This window comes from Uranotaenia lowii, chromosome 3, assembly GCF_029784155.1.
Source record: "Uranotaenia lowii strain MFRU-FL chromosome 3, ASM2978415v1, whole genome shotgun sequence".
Taxonomy (NCBI): Eukaryota; Metazoa; Arthropoda; class Insecta; order Diptera; family Culicidae; genus Uranotaenia; species Uranotaenia lowii.
In genome coordinates this window covers 341132565-341153612 of record NC_073693.1, presented here as the reverse complement: position 1 = coordinate 341153612, position 21048 = coordinate 341132565, and the positions used below count along the sequence as shown (strand labels likewise).

Genomic DNA, 21048 nt, shown 5'->3' with positions numbered 1-21048 from the left:
GACCGGTTTTGGGATACACACTCTTTCGCGCACCGGGCGGTAGCATAATTATTTTTAAATTTACCATTGCACTGAGAAAACTTTTGAAGAAAATCATTCTTAAATTAATACGAACCGAGTAAATTTTCGGAGTCGTCCACCAAACGGCTCTTCTTAGTTACATGATCATTTTTGGTCATAAAATACGATGCTTCGAGTTTGTTTATCTGAAGTTGAGTGAGAAAGGAAAAAATGTTATCAAAATTCATAGGTAGAAAAAAGTCCTAAACAATATAAAATACAAAATAAATAACTCACCATCAGAACCAGCAATTGCACTTTCTCGTTCAATTCCTGGATAAATCCGAAAAATGTAACGAAATTGCGAATTCAACTGTTTATTCAAAAAAAAAAAAAAAATCCATCCACAATTTTAATTTCATACACATTTTTTCTTAAAATGAATATCAACAAACATCCACACGCTGCGACGTCGTTTGTTTAATTCTGCTTAAATCTTCAACTTCTTTTTCTGTCCAACGTGCTGACTGAAATAGTTGCTGCTCCGAAAAACTGGGTCCCATTAGTTGCAAACTTATTGAGAGACCTCGTTTCGAAAGCCGAATTGGTAGGGACAGTAATGGAATGCCACCCATACGGTTGGATACAAAAATCCTGCACAGCGCACTGGTCTCGATTATTATTACTCCGAAAAAATCCTTGAAGCTTCAATCAAGGTTGTGAGAGTCAGTAAAATGTTTACTACACGGAATGCACAATCAAAATTTTCAGAAAGCAATCGTCGGACTTGAAGGGCTTTTCGGAAATATTTCATGGAATTAGTTTTTGCGCAATAAAAAAAGTTTCCGCTTTCCGTTCGTTTGTTTAATTCTGCTTAAAACGGTAGAATTTTTTCAGTGCATGTTTGATCTCGCCCCTTTCTAGTGAGCAAATTTGGTGATTTTGTCGGTCCCGACGGCAACGGCCCTATTTTGCTCACCTTCATACTAACCCCCGGTGCGGTATGGAAGTGATCAAACTCGTGAGCATTTTCACTTTGCTCGCGATTGCTGCGGATGCCCTTAAGGTGGCCATTATGCCCTCATCTCCCATAGTAACAGAAAAATTATGAAACTAACATTTAAACCAAAAAAAAAAATATAACTCGAAATTTCGCGCAGCTCAAAAATAATAAAATTGTGTACTTCAGTCCAGTTGTTGCCGAGAAAAAATCCCGTTTAACTTGCATCCTCTTTTTTGTTTCAGTAACGGAATGCCTTATCCAAAATTCCAAACATCGACTAATGAATCATCTAATTGAAACTACAAGTTGCACACTAGCATTAGAAATTGGAAATCCCGACGATATCCGCAGACTGCATATGAAGTGAAGTCAGAGAATTGTCGTTTGCCTTCTTTAGAGAGATTTGTTGAATCGTTGAATCTTTAAATAATGAAACGAAAAAAAGTGTGTTAAATTAATTTACTAGTTTTGGGCTTAATTTTTATGTTTGTTAAAATTTAACACATAGAATCTTTAGTGAACTTTTTAACGAACATTTTTTTGGGCTTGACCAGGCCAAACTAAGCACAAACACCATCTTGACACAACAGAATTTGAATCTCATTTACAAAAGACCGAAAAAGTAACTATGACTGACGGAAATTTGTTTCTTGGATTAAAAATCACTAATTCTGGTCCTTAAAATTTATAAATTGTTTCTTGTAGCCTGTAGGAATAATTTGTACAATCATCAGAAGTTTCTCAAAAAAAAATGCTGATGGCGTTAAATTCGATTTGGTCAAATTCCGACCATTCGTCCCCCGGTATAAAATAAAAACTCGGGAAATATTTTCAGATGAACTATTTAAGAGAAAAAAAAGAAATTTCTGGTAGGATTGAAGATGTATGGATAAAATTGTTCATCGTTTATTTTCTAATCGCTTAGTTTCGCTCAATTTCTGATCTAAATTCACACAGTAAACTCAGAACAGTTTTTAAGCTGAATTCTCGCCTTGATAGTTACAACTTCAAAACTAACGCAGAGTAGAAGAGGAGCAGTCCATGACTTTCGCGATCCGCACGCGTTTTTTTTCTTCGTCCGCGAAAATTAAAAAAAAAAATAGTTTTTAAATAAACTAACTATAGTGGAACTGAAGTGATTCAGTTATATTATTTCAGTAGAATGATTTAGTGAACATTTCTGATTTGGCGTAGTCAGATTTTGTGGAAAAGTGTCTTTAACCTGGAATGGTTTACGGACACCTCTGGATGAAAAATGTTTTTGTTACCAACAATCAACTGGGTGAGCGCGTTCCAATTTTTTACGTTAATTATCGTTGTTGTTTTCTCTACAACATTACAAAGCTGGACAAGTATTGATGTTCTAAGGTTTCAAACACGAGCTTTTGATTAGTTTTTATTTTTAAAGACTCGGGTCGGGTGTCTGAGGAGAAAATTTCATATTTTAATAATCCTTTCTCTAGCTCAACAGTTCATAAGGCTGTTGTAAACATTTAATGAGGACCGAAGGAATGTGTGTGATCTTTGTGTTAAAAAGCTTATTAATTAGTGGAGTCCGATTAAAAATTTGTTGAATTTCGAATTAACACGTTATTATGCGTTCCTTTCGATTTTGGCAACACGCTCAACTTCTTTTTACTTGTTTCAAATTGTTTTGTTAGAATTGTTGTTGTCATTAGTGTCATTTTTTTCATGCCTAACCCTAATCTGTCGTTGATTTCTATCATGCTTAACCTTAATCCGTTCCAGGTTTTCTACCCGTTATAGTTCTTGGAGTGTCAATTTAACACTCCCGACTAAATCAGCAATCTCTCTAGTTTCTCTATCGATTTGTGCATAATCATAGTTTGGAAACCTCGTAATATAACTCAAATATGTTTCTCAGACAATATAACTATTCATTTTTAAATTATTAAAATTCAATGAAAAAAATCGAAAAGTGGATTGGAAAGTTGCTGTCATTTGCATTTGACACATTTTCGCACCTTAAGATTCTCAAAACACGAAGCACAGAATTTTCAAAAAATTTTAAAATTTAATAAGAAGATCGCTGGAAGTTCTGAAAACATATGTATTTAGGAGATATTTGCAAGGTCCAAATATAAGAGCCCATCAAATATTATTTGAGAAGAACGAAGTCGTTGAACCCTTGTCTTAAATTGAAGAGAATAACAAACTGTTTCCTATTGCAAATTTAGAATCCAGCCAAGTGCATTGGGGTGACAGTCGGAATTGGATTGAGGGTCATTTGAACAGATTGCCGCCCCTTTTCATCGTGGCCATAGAGGAAGATCCCCAAAAAAGAACCGCCACTCGTTGAGATCAATTGGTCCCAGGGAAGAATACTAGAACTAGAAAATTAGAAAAGGAGCTAGAAGATATGAACGTGCTGAGACGTTATGAATCAAATTCTCGCCATGCAATTTCTCAGGGTCAATGACCGGCGTGAATAGATTCAAAACTAGTTCAACCAGTCTCCGGACGCCGAAAAAGGGTTGTTGAGAATTATTTTGGCAAAATGGAATTTGAGAATTCGGGAACCATATGGAGGGAATCTCTCGATCCACGGAACTGTACAATGTGGTGAATTTGGCTCAGTTACCTTTCATAAAGTTGTAATATTTGTATGTTTTGCTGTATAACTTTGTATCGTTCATGAAAGAGATTGCCATTGCATTGAAGATTGTGACATCAATCTAAGCTAGGCGATTGTGAATGTGCCAATATAACTTTAGTTGACAGTTCTTGGACGATTCAGTCTGAAGATATCGCAGAAACGTAATATGAGTTTCACTTTTCTTCCTCATACAAAGTAGTTACGCTATTGTGCGAAGAGGTCACAAAAGAACCGGAGGATGTTTATGAATTTAGTTTTGTGTTGTTTTTTTTTTTGCTTGAAGCTTCGCTTAGATTATTGTGCGAAAAACGTTGACACCTGGCGGTTGTTGAACCCCAGATGTGTTGCATAGTTTTTTCTTCTCATAATTTTAAAAACATTATATGGTGGGGAGTTTCGATCAAAATTGAAAACGCTCACTGAAGAAGATCAGTAAGTTTCTATCGAAATACAGCGGTATATGAACTTTTCTTTTACCGTGGTTGAATTAAAGAGAATCTTTCGATTGCTGATAGCCTTAGCGTGTCCTGTCTTGCCATCTTGATCGAGAACTGTCACCTAATTTTATTACGGTTTTAAAATCAAGCACTGCGTGCCTTTCAAAACATGCAAAGAAAAGCTTGCAACAAACATCTAAGTTTATGTTTTGTTGGAGTTTAAATAGAGCATTCAGAACTCTTTCTAAACTACTTAAACAGTGTAATTTAGTGAAAGCTTTATTAGCGTTTTCAGAACTACCTATAACCAAATGGTTGAATCAAGAATCTAAGCTTTTTTAATTACCATGATAAAACAGTTATAAAACTAGCTGCTTATAAAATGCCATAATAAAACCACAGACAAATAAAACCATAGTAATATGCTAGTTGGCTTCTGTGTTTTCAATACGTTTTCAGCATTTTATCCAAAATGGGAACCGTTGGTTTTTCTGGTTGATGTTTTTCGGTGAATTAGAAATCAAATAAAAACAATTCTTTTGACGTTTCGGCCTACTACTTTCATCCATCCTCTGAAAACTATATTAGAAGGCCGTCAACTGCTAGAAGCGGTTCAAATTCGACTCAAATCAAGTAAGACAGCCGTTCAGGAAGCACGTGGCGATGCAAATCGTTAGTGAAAGAGTGCAGTGATATTGTGATGAAATACCCAAGTAGCCATAAGCACTCAAATCTAGCATGAATTTTGCTCTAACGTCAGCTATAGAGCTTGATTCTGTGCATCATATAAGCTCTGGATCCAGATTTGGCGAAATTAACTGCTGCTTTAATGCAGCAACTGGTATAACCCTATAAAAGCACTGTATTAGCATTGGTTGATGCTATAGCGTTGGCGGGCAAAATGCAAATGCGGTTCGACGATGCCGAAATTTCCTACATAATATTTATTTTTCAGCTGAAAATGACTCTGAATCGAACTCATAACATCTATATGCGACATTTGACATTCCCAAGTAACCAAAAGTCGCATAGTTACTTAATCTTGTGCACAAGTTCACATTTGGCTGAATAAAAGGTTCTCGAGAGAAATGAAAACCATTTTCCCTGATTGCTTGATAAGGCATTTTTGAACGAACATAAAAAGTCAATACAAGTAGTATAGTTAGAACATTTTTGGGTGTTCCAAGTACCTTAATAAATCTGGGTATCAATTTGGCCTATCGTGCTTTCTTACGAACTTCTTACAAACTTTTTGGTTCCATGTAGAGCTTCTTATGTACTTTTTGGTTCCATGAAGAACTCTTTACGAACTTTTCGAGTCCACTTGGAACTTTTATAGAACTTAAATGCAATTTGAGTTGCGTCAAAAATGCAGTAAGTTATGACATTAAAAAGTAGACAGATCATTAGTTTAACATTTGGATTTTGCACAAGAATCAACAACAGAATATCAGAGCTACGAATATAGGAACAACGAACTAAAACCACAAATAAATCAAAACTAAAGATAACATAAAACTCAAAGTTGCTTTCCCAAAAATAGTTCAAATTGTTTTTCCAATTTATCAATAATCATATCTAACAAACAGAATCGCATGTCCTCGTTGACAATCAGATTTTTCTTTTTTTTTCTTTGTTGCAGGCAGAGTAATTGTTACAGCCGAAGAAGGGAATCTTCCGGCGTAACCACTCGGTTAGTATGGACGTTAGCTTCTCAAACTAGCAGAAATATATTCTTTAATATGAGCTGGACAAAAAAAATGTTTCCTTCTGAGAAATAAATTATGCAGCCCTTTCGATTGTTTCCAGAATCATTTTTATAAACTGTGATTAAAGGTTTCACAAGAATCTAAAAAAAATTGTTTTGTTAAAAGAAAATAAAAGGGGAAAAACGTTTCGTTTTGCACTCGCCCAGAAATTTCTCTTTCAATTTTCTGTATTTGAAACAGTTCCGCAAATCTCCATAGTTGAAAGCTTTGAGAAAAAGCTTGATGGAATCGCTCTCCATTTTTAAAACTAAAATGAAACAAACAAAATGCATAAAATAAACAACATAAAACTTAAAATCACTCACGTTCAATTTCACTTCCTCCTTGTTTGTTTTGAAAAACTGGATGCAAGCTTCGGGGAATAGGTACGAATGTTGACATTTTTTCATTTCGCCTGCTTTGAAAAGGCGATAATTCTAAGTTTATTTTATTGATGCTTTAAATAACAGCAATCTAAGCATTGGTCATGGTACAGAGGTAACGTGTTCAGTTCTCGATGGTTCAAGTTCAAATCTTCAAGGATGCAATTTTTTCAAGTGAGTATAACATTCATTCACAGTTTAAAAAAAAAATATTGAATTGAAATGAATAGGTAAAGAAAACCAAAGGCAAGGAGGAGAAAAAGTATGTTTCTTTTTTATAAATCTCTATTATTCGAGGCAGGGCCGTAGGAAGAACCGACTCATGGGGGGGGTTTTGGTGATTGATTTTTACCTATGATTTTCTGCGTAACAATTTGCTTTCATCGATGGTTGAAATCTTCGAATTTGTTTAAGAGTCTGCTAGAGTCTGCAAAGTAATTTGATTTGAACATAGAATTAGTTCTTTTTATGGTAGCCTTCAATTCTTTAAAAAAAAACTTTTTCTAAGGTCAAATCTAACAAGCTCAATCTTCCAAACTCTTTTGCGAATTCCACCTTTGATGAAAATAAATAAAATTTTCCAAAAAACAGTAGGAGATAAAAAAAAATTCGGATAAAATAACTTTGATGCAAACTTGAATTTAATTTATGATTTTAGTGTGAAATTTGGCTTTTAAATACTGCAATATTAATAATTTTGAACAATACAACGACAAAATATAAAATTTTGTGCAGATTTTTTAAGTGAAGATCATGTAAATGTTTCTCTAAAAGGAAATAATTTTCATAAAAAATCAATTCCATGTTAAAAATCTAGTGGGTGATTTTTCTAAAACATAAGTTGGGATATTTTGCATTAAACAAAACTTAGAAAATTAACTCAAATTCTACTTTATATTTATGATTTTCAGCTGAATTGTGTATACAAACTAATTCATGTTATGTTCTCTTGAATTCCTCAACAATTTTATGTTGATTGATAAACACATTTACAAGTCAAATTTTTTTCTGAATTTAATATCTGAATTCTGATCCAGAATTCATAAATAAAACTTTGAATCTGTTTCCGAATTTCAATACGATTTCTGAAATGTACAAACGATTTCTGAATCTTAATTCCAGATCACATTTCTATGAGCCAAGTTTTAGAGCCCTCATTCATGAATCTATTATTTAAATTCTGTAGTGCTGGTTTAATCTTAATTCATGTTTTCAATTATTTATTTTTAATCCGTATTGTGAATTTGAATTAAATTGTGAATTTCAAATGATGAATCTAAATCCGAATTTTCAATTTTGGATCACCTCTTAGAAGTTTTAAATGTTTAAATTTTGAGTTAGAATAACTTTTTAGAACTTCGACTTTGAACATAAAACTAAATTCATCTTTATTTCATATTTGGAAAACTATTATCAAAATATTGAAAATTCAAATGATTTTCGAAAAACATGATTCAAATTTGATATGAAATGCAAAACCGAATTTGAACCAAGATTTCAAAGCAGCTTTTCATTCTGAATTTCTTATGATTATTCGAACTAACAATGAAGAATCCAAGACTTGATGTGGAACCAGAACCTCCAAAATGGGTTTAATTTAAAATTTAATATTCAGACCTGAATTTCTTTGATAAGATTGCTAGATTGCCCGGTTTTAACCGGAATGACCAAGATATTTAAAACAAAATCTGGGAAAAATTCGGTCCGACCAGGTTGCCCGGATTTGATTGGAAAAGTCCGGATTTTGCCCGGATTTGTTGTCATTCTCATTCTTAAATGAAAATCTAAAAAAAATCAAATTGTGTTGTAATTTTTTAAATTATTAATGTGTCCAAAATTTTTGGAACAAGTTTAAAAAAAAATTCTTAAAAGGTTTTTTCATTTTTTTTTTCTTGATTTTTATGAGAAATTCCTAAGTCTTAACCAAAATTTCCCGATATTGCTTGAATTTTAGTAGACAATTTTGAAATCCATTTCCCGGATTTTTCCAGGTTTCTATACAAAACAGCCCAGATTTGTCCGGCCCGGATACGTGCTGAAAAAATTCTGACAACCTTATTCTATGGAAAAGTGAGAAAATTTTGAAAAACTATAGCAGAATTTGAACTTTGGATGGGTTTTTGAGATTTTGGCATTAGATTTTAGTCCTGAATATCTTTGCTCTAATATCATCATTTGATTAAAATTTAAAATTTTGCGTGTAGAGTAGAACACCTTGCTTGCTTTTTCGGACCCTCATGCGGGGGGTTTAACCCCCAAAACCCCCCCCGTTCCTACGGCCATGATTCGAGGTCTCAGCTGGCCTTCTACTCAGCTTCAACTATGGCCTTTGGAAGTATTGATAAGAACTTAAATTTTAAGCTGAGTAGAATGCTGTTCATTCGTTAACAAAGCTGAGAGCCTGTTTTATGGAACTTTTGGTTACTTGGGATTGACTCTGCTTGTGAACCTGTCAGGTCCGCGTCTTTGAAAATTAATTCAGCATCAATCAATGCTAATTTGCTTTGTCCTTATGCCACTGTATTGCATACATTGTGCAAAAAAGCACTTAATAAAACAAGCTTGTGTGATGCCAATTTAATGCTCATAACATATAGCATTTATTATTGTGATTTAGAGCTATGCTGCATTTGAAAAGCTGAAAAAATGCTAGTTGCATTTGAAAGAGTGGAATACTTCTTATATAATGCAGCATAGCACTCGAAGAGCTGTTATAATACAAAATTGCACTTGATGTGCTGATATAGTGTAATTTAGCACTTGCAAAGCTTTAGTGCTTATGGCTTCTTGGGTATTGTGAAGATTTTTTTGTTAATTTAAGTTTTCGTATTCTAATATAGTTTTCTGAGGATGGCTGAAAGAAGTAGGCCGAAACGTCAAAAGAATTGTTTTTATTTGATTTCAAATTCACCGAAAATCATCAACCAGAAAAACCAATAACAATCAGCGTTGATTACAGCTCCTGAACATAAAATGAGAACCACGTTTGGAGTTCGTTTTCAGAGGAATATGCGCAAAATATTGTCCAAAGTATGCCGCGAAAATTTCAACAGTCAAGCTATTCCCAACAAACATTTTTTGCTAAAAAAGGGCTGAAAAAATATCGTGATTAAATTTTCAATTAGCAATCTGGCTAAAAGAAGGCCACCAAAATTCACTAAGAAGCCTACTTTCAGCCCTTAATCATCTGGATTTAGAGAAATTATCCAACTAAAATGTCACTAAACGTCAATTGAAGGAGCGACCGAAAAAAAAAACAAAAATAATATGACCGATGTCTGCCCAATATTTGTTTTTCACCTGTCCCGACCTTTAATCTGTCGGCTTACTGGTTGCATGCCACAGTACGCAGAATCATCCATTTTTTTAAAGGAATTTTAACTTCACAGGAGGCATTTGTCCTTAGCAGAACCAACCATGAAGTCTGCGGCGTGACAAAAGTTTGTCGTCCTTAAGCGATCAAATTTCCACTCTACAGAATGAAAATGTTTAATGTACAAATAGTCTTCTCGCTAAATTTAAAATACCCGGAGCCCGACTTCATTTTACTCAGAAATCGCTTTTGTATGACGCAGCCGTCGCTTGATCTAAAACGACTCAGTTTTTCCAAGTAGCGGCTACTCAGACGACACGAAAATTGGCACTCAGCAAATTTGAGTGCCTAAAGGCGACAACTGAGTAAATGTTGATCAGTTTGTTCAAGGCATCACTTGTCACTTTTGTCTGCAATAAACATCGGAAAACCCAGTTTTTAATGGTAAATATCAACTTTTAATAACAATTTATGAACAATCAGATAATTTTGATTTTTTTACAAGGCACGATAATGGAAAATAACCTCACCTGCGGAAGGAGTCATTTTCGGATGTGCACCAGCAGCAGCGATGCAAATTACAATGAAAAAGCATCAACTTTGAATATTAAGTTTAAGATTTCTGGAAAATCTAAAAGTATATTCCAAAATATTTTACTGTTTTTATAAATTTAATCTACATCGTGTGGAGGATTAATGAAGTAGAGAATAATAAATAATAATAAAGATCGAATAAGTAATTCATTATTAAATATATTGAAATGTATATACCCACGGTGTTTTGAAATTCTCGTGTTTCAAATTGAGAGCAATTAAACGTCAAATTGTGATTTGAGAATCAGAGTGTGCGTTTCGCCGTTGCAACGAGGCGCGGGCGAACGAGTCAGTCATTCAGCGACTATTGGTAGAAACGGTTGTGTGAGTTGAAATTTTAATCAGTTGTGCAAGGTTTGGCTAAAAAAAGATGGACTCCACCGGCGGATTCGACAATGGCGCGGTTGAGGCTCCCTCCGCCAGGTGAGTAAATAAGAAAATTGGTTAAAGCAAGTAATGGAGTTTTTAATGTAGTCAGATTGAAATTGGAAAATCCTGATACCAAGGTAGATTTATGAAAATATCAATAATGGTGACATTGAATAACGACTGTCAAAAAAAATAAAAAAAATAATAAAACAGTAAGATGAAGAAGTGAGAAAAGAAATTGTAACGATTGTTTACCATATTGAGCGACATTGTGATTATGAAACTCTGACGCAAGGGCAGAGCTTCTACGCGAAAAAGTTCTGACGCAAGGGCAGAGCTCCCACGCCCACGTGAAAAATAGTTCTGACGCATGGACAGAGCTCCGACGTAAGGATGAGCTTTGACGCAAGGGCATAGCTCTAAAGCCAGGGCGGAGTTCTGACGCAAGGGCAGAGCACCAACTTATGGGCTGAGCTTTGACGCAAGGGCATAGCTCCAATGCCAGAGTGGAGTTCTAACGCAAGGGTAGAACTCTAATATCAACAACGACAAAAATGTATGGATATGCAAAAAAAAAAAAACGAATAATGTTTTTTTGATAGAGCTCACTGACACAAGAACAGAGAATTTTTTAAATGTTGAAAACTGTTTAATAAAAATATATATATATATATATATATATATATATATATATATATATATATATGTATATACTGTATAAATATACTTGAGAATAAAACAATTGTGTAGTTTCATTAATGGTATCATAACGGAATTTGTAGTGCAACATTTATGAATAAATAAAAAAAATAAAAAGGGAAACGAAAAAAGAACGTGATTTTTAATCAGTTATTCATACTATGCTGTATATTCTGTTCCTTTAGAAAAAAAATTACAACTACCGAGGAACGATTGCGGAAACAGCTCAGAAAAACGAAAAAGGAAAATGAGTTGCTCAAGGCAAAGCTTATCGAAAACTCGACGCTGACGGAAAATGTGACGGTACTCGACGATTTCAGGGCAGCTCGCTCTAGCACCATGCGTAACGACAACATTTCTCATGGCAACGACGCTTCATTAATAAGCAATATTTCCCTTAATACAATGTCCATTCAAGAATGCAAACCATCCGAAGGGCGTTCCGAAATAGATAAGCAAACTTTTGACCAGTGGAAGGAAATATTTGAGGCTTCTATGAACTTGATGGGTGAACCGGATGAGCGCACTAAAATGTGTATGTTTAAAGTCAAGGCTGGTCCAAAATTATTCGAAATTTTGAATAGTACAGTAACTGCTCAGGGTATGCCTGATGAGCAGTCTAAACCGTATGCAAACGCTATTGCTCGTTTAAATGGATATTTTGGATCACCATCATATACGATGGCTCAACGAAGTAAGTTGCTTAACATTTCACAAAAGAAAGAGGAAGATAATCTGAGTTTCGTGAGACGTGTTATCGGTGCGACTAAAGTTTGCGGTTACAAAGGAGCAGAGGAGCTAGAAGCCATAGTTCGCACTATCACAAAAGGTACTAGCGACAGTCACGTACGCAGTATGGTAACTCGAATTTGGGTTAGGCAAGGTTCACTTAACGACATCATCGAAGCTGTGAGAGAAAGCGACATCGAAAGAATCAACGAAGAAGAGTATCAGCGTACAATAGGCAACCGTTACCGAACTGCAGTAGCAGCTGTTTCGTATGACCAAGGGCGTTTTAATTATCGGCAGAATAATTTTGAAAATAGATCATCAGGAATGCAGTATGACCGGTATCATCACGGGTACGACCAACATCATCAGCCAAGATTTCTGCGGGGACCTAATGACGGCTACATCCCTAGATCTAGCAGCTATCATAGAGAAACACAAATTGGTACACGACAAGGACATTACCAGAATCTGAGAAAAAATTCAATTTCTAGTAACAGGTATCAGCCAGATCGTCTTCGAACACAAGCCTGTGGAAAATGTAGAAGTAATAATCACATCACTTCCAACTGCAAAAAATGTCACTCCTGCGGCGAATATGGGCATATTGCACGATATTGTTCCCGACCCGCGAGCAATTCGAGAACAAATCCGAAACCGTTTAAACGCAATTCTTCAATGCCCGAAGGAACTCCGGCCCGTAAAATCGCAATGGTACAGGACGAGGATGATAACTCCGAGGAACCAAATGACATCAAGGTAAATGTTGACGAAGACGATTCTTAAAATTCAAGAGCATACTTAGTGTTTCTAATTGTTTTGTCAATGAAATTATTTTTGCAAAATTTCCTTATTAAAGAAGAAGATATTAATTTCCTTGGTTATCTAAATAGACCTTAATACATTGTTATTTCAATTAAAATTGTTATGCGCATTGTAAATCTCTGCAGGACCATTGTATGTTTGAACACTGATTGGTAATACATAATTTTAAACTCACCTGTATTCTGTTGTATCAGTGCATTTTGATCTTCCTTGAAAAAAAAAAAAGAAAAACCTGAGATCCATCGGAAATGTCTTACTTGAAACGACTGTAATTTCTCGTCCAGTAAACGATCTGTCCATTTCCAATGATTTGGGTATTCTCCGATAGCTGCTACAATAGTGTGATATAACAGCTATTGAAAATTTAGTGGGTATCACAATCAATTCACTACTTTTAATTTTGTATTTCAAAACAAAACTAATCGTTTCACGACACTGACTTAGATTTGCGATGTTTTGACAAACTGACAGTGCGATTAAAATTACAGCGTAACATTTTAGTTGGTTGTATTAATTGAATTACTAAAATTACAGCGTAACATTTTAGTGGGTTGTATTAATTGAATTCCGAGGTATGGCGGATTAGGCATGTTCATTAGAAAAAAAATTAATTTAAATTATAATTAAATAAAAATCATTAAGTATGCTCATTGAATAACGGCGTTTATTTATTTTGTATAATTTTCAGTAAAATGAAATTCAACTTACTAATTTCTAGATAATGCCTATAACTAGTTTATCGGATTCCAACAGAACACCAAAGCCAAATGAAGTTCTAAAATTACAAACAGTTATCAAGTCTATTGAGAATAGAGGACATTCAGTTCAACATGAAAGCGAGGCATTTATAACCGCTAGAATTGCTGGGGTCGAGGTTCGATTTTTTATTGATTCGGGTGCGCAAGTTAACACCATTACGAAAAATTATTTTGATTCGATTCTCAAAAATGAATCGTCGGCCAAGCTGCTTTATGATCTTAGATATGGTTCGGATAAGTCTCTAAGAGCTTATGCTAGCAAAAATAAGATTGATGTTATACCGTGGGCATGGTAAGAGGCTCATTTATATCACTTTGATATAAATGGGTATGCCTTGTCGCGCAAGATCTTAAAGAATCGAATAGTGAGAGTATCACACCAGATCTTGCGAACACGAACGGATCACTGATAAACACCAGTGAAACGGAACCTACGTGTTGGCCCCACGGCTTTAAACAAACGTCTTACCAGTGTTCAATATGGTCCGATCAGTAATGATTGTTTGACCTGATATAATTTTTCATACAATTTGTTTAATAAAGTTTTATATTTCAGGTCCGGTATTCTGTAGGTTCAGAGGTGTTCCCGTATCCTAGACTGTAATGGGTCACGGGTTAATAACTGTTCAATGTGTTACTAGGCAAGGTAAAGGTAGTAGTATTCGTTTCCCCAATGCTCTAGTAAGTGTGCATTTGCGGTTTATGAATTTCGAAGGCTTATTCTTAAATCAAGCATTTTACAAGAACTAGAGGCTCATTGGATCAGAATGCTTTTTGGACAGTTTCGTGTTAACAATAATTCTTTCTCGTTTCAACGCTTTTTGGTAGATTTGTCTATTGTTCGGTTAGACTTGAAATTCAATTAAGGTAGTCGAAGAAAGATGTTACGATTTTGAAAAACAATAATATAAAGGCAGCCCAGGAAGATAATATTGGGAATTAAAAATAGGAGTGTTATTTCTTTCAACCGAAACAGATTGAGGAAAGTTGCTCTGAGAAGATGTTCAGAGTTAGCGATGATGGTCTTGTTTGGTCATTTATCAATTATTCTATTGTTCGTTTCACGTAGATTTTTTTTACAATTGCTGCAGTGATAAACACCTTTTAATGGAGATTCTGTTTTATGGTATCCAAGTTGTTAATATTATTACAGAGTAGCCACATTTGTTTTGAATCTCTAAAGACTTACTCATTTGTTAATATTTTTATACGCCAATCTATGCTAATCTCAAGAGATGGGCTCAAAGTTTTTGAATCGAGTAAGGTTAGGTGACAGGTAGGGCCCAACATAACACTATTCACTGTGACAACAAACCTCAGCCCTACAAAGGCTACTATTTGTTGCTCACTCCACATGACACAATACTACTCACTGTGACAACAAAACTCGGCCCTATAAAGGCTACTATTTGTTGCTCACCTCACATGACACAATATTACTCACCGTGACAACAAAACTCAGCCCTACAAAGGCTACTATTTGTTGCTCACTTCACACGATACAATACTTTTCATTGTGACAACAAACCTCAGCCCTACAAAGGCTACTATTTGTTGCTCACTTCACATGACACAATACTACTCACTGTGACAACAAAATTCAAACATTGCTCACTACACATGATACAATATTACTCTTGTGAAAACAAAACTCAGCCCTACAAAGGCTACAATTTGTTGCTCACTTCACATGACACAATAATACTCACTGTGACAACAAAATTCAAACATTGCTCACTACACATGACACAATACTACTCACTGTGAAAACAAAACTCAGCCCTACAAAGGCTAAAATTTGTTGATCACTTCACATGACACAATACTACTCACTGTGACAACAAAATTCAAACATTGCTCACTACACATGACACAATATTACTCAATGTGACAACAAAACTCAGCCCTACAAAGGCTACTATTTGTTGCTCACTTCAGACGACACAATACTACTTAATATCACGACGAATCCAGCAAACAAACCAAACCAAAGCTACTATTTGTTGCTCACTTCACATGACACAGTGTTACACATTTCCACATCATACAACCGATATAAAATACCCTCGCTCGTAATACGGCTCATTGGCAAGCCCAGTCCTGGTTCGCCAGGGTTTGACTTGTCAGAGAGCAACCGGAGTTTAAGTGGGACACATTCCTAATTCGCCCGGTGTATTGCGGTCTCCTCCAAATCCTACCCATTTCATTTACCCAGCTTTCCCCCGCGGTGAGAAGTTTTGGCCTCAAAAGGGCCGTGTGATTTCTCATAAAGCTGCCGCATAAAAAAAAAAAAAAAAAAAAAAAAAAAAAAAAAAATAAGATTGATGTTATAGCAACGTTTTCAGCAGATCTGTACATTTCCGAAGACAGACCCGTTTTTACTGAGACATTTTATGTTGTAGACGAATCTAGAGCATTACTGGGTTTCAACACAGCTTCAAGGTATAGTGTGCTGGTCGTGGGTCTGAAGGTACCATTGTTATGTTTCGATAACTCATTATGGAAGTGTGAACTAAGGATTGTCAATTCGTTAGCTGCCGATAAAACGGGAATATTTCCAAAATTTAATATTCCTCCTGTAGTGTTAAATTACAACAAAGATATGCCGCCTTCGCGCAAAGTTTTTACTCACATCCCACCAGCATATAAGGAGTTAACCAAAACAAGAATAGATGAGCTGTTAAAATCAGGTATAATCGAAAAAGTGGTCGACGGCATGGACAAATCATTCTGTTCTTCTCTGTTAGTCGTGCCGAAGGGTAAAGACGATGTGCGATTAGTGATTGATTTACGTGGTCCTAATCGATGTATCTACCGAACACCTTTTAAGATGCCATCATTCGAGTCAATTATAATGGAACTTCATGGATCAACTTACTTCTCAACAATTGATCTTAAAAGCGCATTTTTCCATGTGGAGCTCGAGCAAGGTAGTCGCCATCTGACAAATTTCTTCGCTGGTGATGCATTATATAGATATTGCAGACTTCCGTTTGGTCTGTGTAATGCACCAGACACGTTCCAAGAAATCATGCAAACCGTAATTCTAGTAGGGTGTACTGGAACTATAAACTACCTTGACGATATTTTGGTTGTAGGAAAGTCGAAAGAGGAACATGATGCAAATTTAAAGACAGTATTGGATTCTCTCGGCAACCACAATGTGCTTATTAACTACGAAAAAAGTTGTTTTGGCCAAAAGTCTGTCAAATTTTTAGGTTTCACTCTGTCTGATAAAGGATGGAGTATTGAGGAAGAGAAATCTAAAGCCTTAACAAAACTTCCGCAAACCTTATACTCAACAGGAAGTCAAAAGCTTCTTGGGGTTAATAAACTTTGTGGAGAAATTCATCCCGCATAGAGCAAGTAAAACAAAGTGGTTACGTCAACTGGCTAATGCTTCAGAATTCTATTGGAATAGCGAATTAGATCAAGAATTCGAGCATCTTAAAAATGAAGCTTGGAAAACTATACGTACACTTGGTTACTACAACAGAGATGACGAGACAGAGCTCTATACCGACGCTTCCCCCTATGGTTTAGGTGCTGTCCTAATCCAATTGAATAATAAAGGAACCCCACGTGTGATAGCATGTGTATCAAAAGCGTTGACGTTAGCGGAAAAGAAATACCCTCACACGCAAAAAGAGGCGTTGGCTATCGTTTGGGCAGTTGAAAGACTTTCCATCTACTTAGTGGGAAAACATTTCACCATCAGATCCGATGCAGAAGCCAACACTTTTATTTTTAATGGAGAGCACCGAATAGGCAAGAGAGCTGTAACTCGCGCGGAAGGTTGGGCCTTAAGGTTACAACCTTTCGACTTTGTAGTGAAAAGAGTGCCGGGTGAAATGAACGTGGCTGATGCATTATCTCGTTTAGTGGATGGCCTACCAGAGATGCCTTTTGATGATTCGTATGATAAGCATCTTTTGCATTATTTGGACAGTGGAAAGCTGGAAATAACCTGGGATGAGATAGCGTCGGAAGCTGAAGCAGATGAGGAACTACTAGCAGTGAAGAATGCAATTATATCAGGGCACTGGCCAGAACGATTGCGTCGATACGAAGCCGAGAAACATCAATTACGTTGGCTCGGTTCCATGGTCTTCAAAAGCGAAAATATAGTTCTACCACTTTCTCTCAGAGAGAGAGCTTTCCAATCTGCTCATCAAGGACATGTCGGTATAGCGTCGGTAAAGAAAATTCTTCGAGAGTACTTCTGGTGGCCCAATATGAGCACTTCGGCAGAAGAATTCGTCAGAAATTGTGAGACGTGTCTACTTCTTTCGCGCAAAAACCCTCCTCTACCCCTTACTAGTAGAAGGCTACCTAATGGTCCTTGGGAAGTCTTACAAGTGGATTTTTTCACTGACCGGGACTTTGGAAAAGGAGAATTTCTCGTGCTTGTGGACACGTATTCACGTTACCTGTACGTCGTAGAAATGGGCAAAACGGATGCAGATAGCACTAATGCAGTTCTTATGAAAATTTTCGCAGAATGGGGTCTCCCTCTTGTAATACAGAGTGATAATGGACCTCCATTCCAGAGCGATAACTTTGTTTCAACATGGGAAGGAAAAGGTGTTAAAGTTTGGAAGTCTATTCCATTGAGCGCTCAGTCTAACGGCGCAGTTGAGCGCCAGAACAGTGGAATTAAAAATGCTCTTGCTGCTGCTAGACTCGACGGACAGGATTGGAAGACTGCTTTACAAAAATATGTGCATGTGCATAACAAAATAAGACCCCTTTCACGTTTTGGCGTTACTCCTTTTGAGTTGTTAGTCGGCTGGAAGTTTAGAGGAACTTTCCCTTGCTTATGGGAGCGAAAATCAGATACTTCATTAGATCGCCAAGCAGTAACAGAACAAGACAACTATTCAAAACTTCAAAGCAAGAAGTATGCTGATCACCGACGAGGGGCCAAATATTCTGACATCAACCCTGGAGATACTGTAGTTATCACTCAACAAAAGAAAAGGAAATCAGACCCTGTGTTTGGAACAGAGCGATACACTGTTGTAACAAGGGAAAATGCGAAATTAGTAGTCAAAAGTAGTAGAGGTGTACAGCTTACTAGACATGTGGATGAAGTGAAACGTGTTCCTGAAAAAAAACAGGAAGAGGACATTGCTAATAATACAGGCGGTACGAATAATAACAACGAAGATTTGGACAGATACCAGCAATGTCAAAGACCGAAACGAATGCCGAAGCAGCCAGAAAAGTTGAAAGACATGATCCTTTATTGCATTTTTAGTTAATTAGGATATTCTGTATGGTAAGGTCTTGATACTATTATTTAAGATAACTGATTCTTCCAAACATTATAATTCAATTTATTTACAGGTAGAGAGTAGAAGAGGAGATGAATGTGGAGGATTAATGAAGTAGAGAATAATAAATAATAATAAAGATCGAATAAGTAATTCATTATTAAATATATTGAAATGTATATACCCACGGTGTTTTGAAATTCTCGTGTTTCAAATTGAGAGCAATTAAACGTCAAATTGTGATTTGAGAATCAGAGTGTGCGTTTCGCCGTTGCAACGAGGCGCGGGCGAACGAGTCAGTCATTCAGCGACTATTGGTAGAAACGGTTGTGTGAGTTGAAATTTTAATCAGTTGTGCAAGGTTTGGCTAAAAAAAGATGGACTCCACCGGCGGATTCGACACATCGCTATTAATTTAACTGGGTTTGACTATTCCTTCGTAAAAGAAACGGCCAAAATTCGCTCCGGAATGATTCGCGCATTTTGAACAGAACTGAGTAAGTGCGGTTTTGACGACAACTGAGTAACCGTCACTCTGAACTTAGTATCTGAAAGTTAGCGAATCTTTTTGTTCATTTTTTATGAAATCATCCCTGAAAACCATTCTACCTTTTACAATTGAGGTAGTAAGGAATTATGGAAATTGGCTGCCGTTAAGAAAAACCAAAAATAATTTTAGGTCAAAATATCCGCCTTCATACATTGTAACTTTACCTTACTAGTTCATATCATCAAATTTCGTAGGTAGCAGAAATGGTTGCACAAAAGCTGAAAAATGATACGTTAACTACTCTTTAACTTCTCCCATTAGCTGCACTAAAACTGTTTTACACGCTGAAATAGAAATTCAGTTTGCCTTTATTCAGCTTTTGTTATTGTTTTGAGTGTAAAATTGTACGCATTTTCGCTTGATGCCCTCCATCACAATCTTTACAGTGTCATCCGGTTTTTTTTTAAAATTCTTAACATGCTGTCTTCTCGTTCTTCTGAAGTTCCCGCTTCATTTTTGTCCAGTACTGCTCCACCGGGCGCAGCTCCGGACAGTCCTTTGAAACACAATGGACAGAATTGGCCTCATACCACTCCAGGACACTTTTAGAATAGTGGCATGATGCCATATCTGGCCAAAAAAGCGGAGCTTCGTTGTGCTGCTGCAAGAACGGCAAAAGGCGCTTCTCGAGGCACTCAGATTAGTAGATTTCGCCAATTATTGTGCCCTTTGTCACGAAAGACTCACTCTTCAGTCCGCAAGAACGAGTCAACCAACCTCGGAATTTGCTTAAACTCGACTTTTAGATACGTTTCGTCGTCCATCACACAGCAGCCATATTTTATCAGCATCTTCTCGTAGAGCTCCCGTGCCCGAGTTTTAGCCGTCAATTGTTGCCGCTCATCGCGGTTTGGGAAGTTCTGTACCTTGAATATATGTGTTCCAGCTCTCTTCTTTGCATTCTGGACGTAGTTCTCCGACATGCCGATCTTTTTTGCCAAATCACGGCTCGAGATGTTGGGGTTTGCTTTAATCATCCGCTTCACCTTTCCCTCCGTCTTTTTGTTCTCCGGTCTCGGTTTTCTTCCAGCTCCTTTGCCGTGGTCCAACGTTCACCGCTCTTGGAACCGCTTCAACACTCTGGAGACGGTTGAATAGTGAATGTTCAACCTTTTTCCCAACTGCCGATGCAATAGGTCAGGAAATTCCAGGTGTTTGGCAAGAATTTGTTCCCTCGACTCGCATTGGTTCACCTCCATTTTCGTTGAATCGAAAAACACGACTTCGAGTTTGACAGCATGTCAACAATACACATCAATGAGAAAGCGTGCAAAATTTGGTTGATTTTTACCCAATGATTAAAAAAGTCATGCCCTGTTGACTGTGTCGCAATAATTTCGTGTTCGCCTTTTATTAAAAAGAATTTCCGTAATGGGTATTTTAATTTTCTCGCAACAGTATCTTCGCTTTTAACAGACTGTACCGTATTTATATATATTTTTTTAATATTTCTCGTTAGAATTTTTTTTGTTAGATCTGTTTTATTCGGATATAGCAAATTCCGGTTGGTCAACATTGTTGTGGCTTGATTTTTAAATTTCTTCATCTTCTTGTTTCCCAAATTTGTATTCCCTCAATTGTTCACTGGATCATCGTACCCTTTTCATTCGCATGTTTTTCTTATTGTAGGGACAAAGACCCCATGTCAACGTACCAACCTAAATCTTTCGTTGTCAAATTTCGGGAATTGTATAATCAACAAAAAAACTAAACCCATTTATTCAAAACGTATCCTAACATCTGCATT

The 21048-nt window shown here is 36.3% G+C and overlaps 1 protein-coding gene across 1 annotated transcript; it reads left to right on the top strand.

Annotated features, from left to right (window-relative positions):
• The first annotated feature begins 17326 nt into the window (after positions 1 to 17326).
• LOC129753882 (uncharacterized protein K02A2.6-like) lies at positions 17327 to 18739 on the top strand. Its single transcript, XM_055749733.1, has one exon. It carries the CDS (start codon positions 17327 to 17329, stop codon positions 18737 to 18739), a length of 1413 nt encoding a protein of 470 aa, XP_055605708.1.
• The last annotated feature ends 2309 nt before the right edge of the window (positions 18740 to 21048 follow it).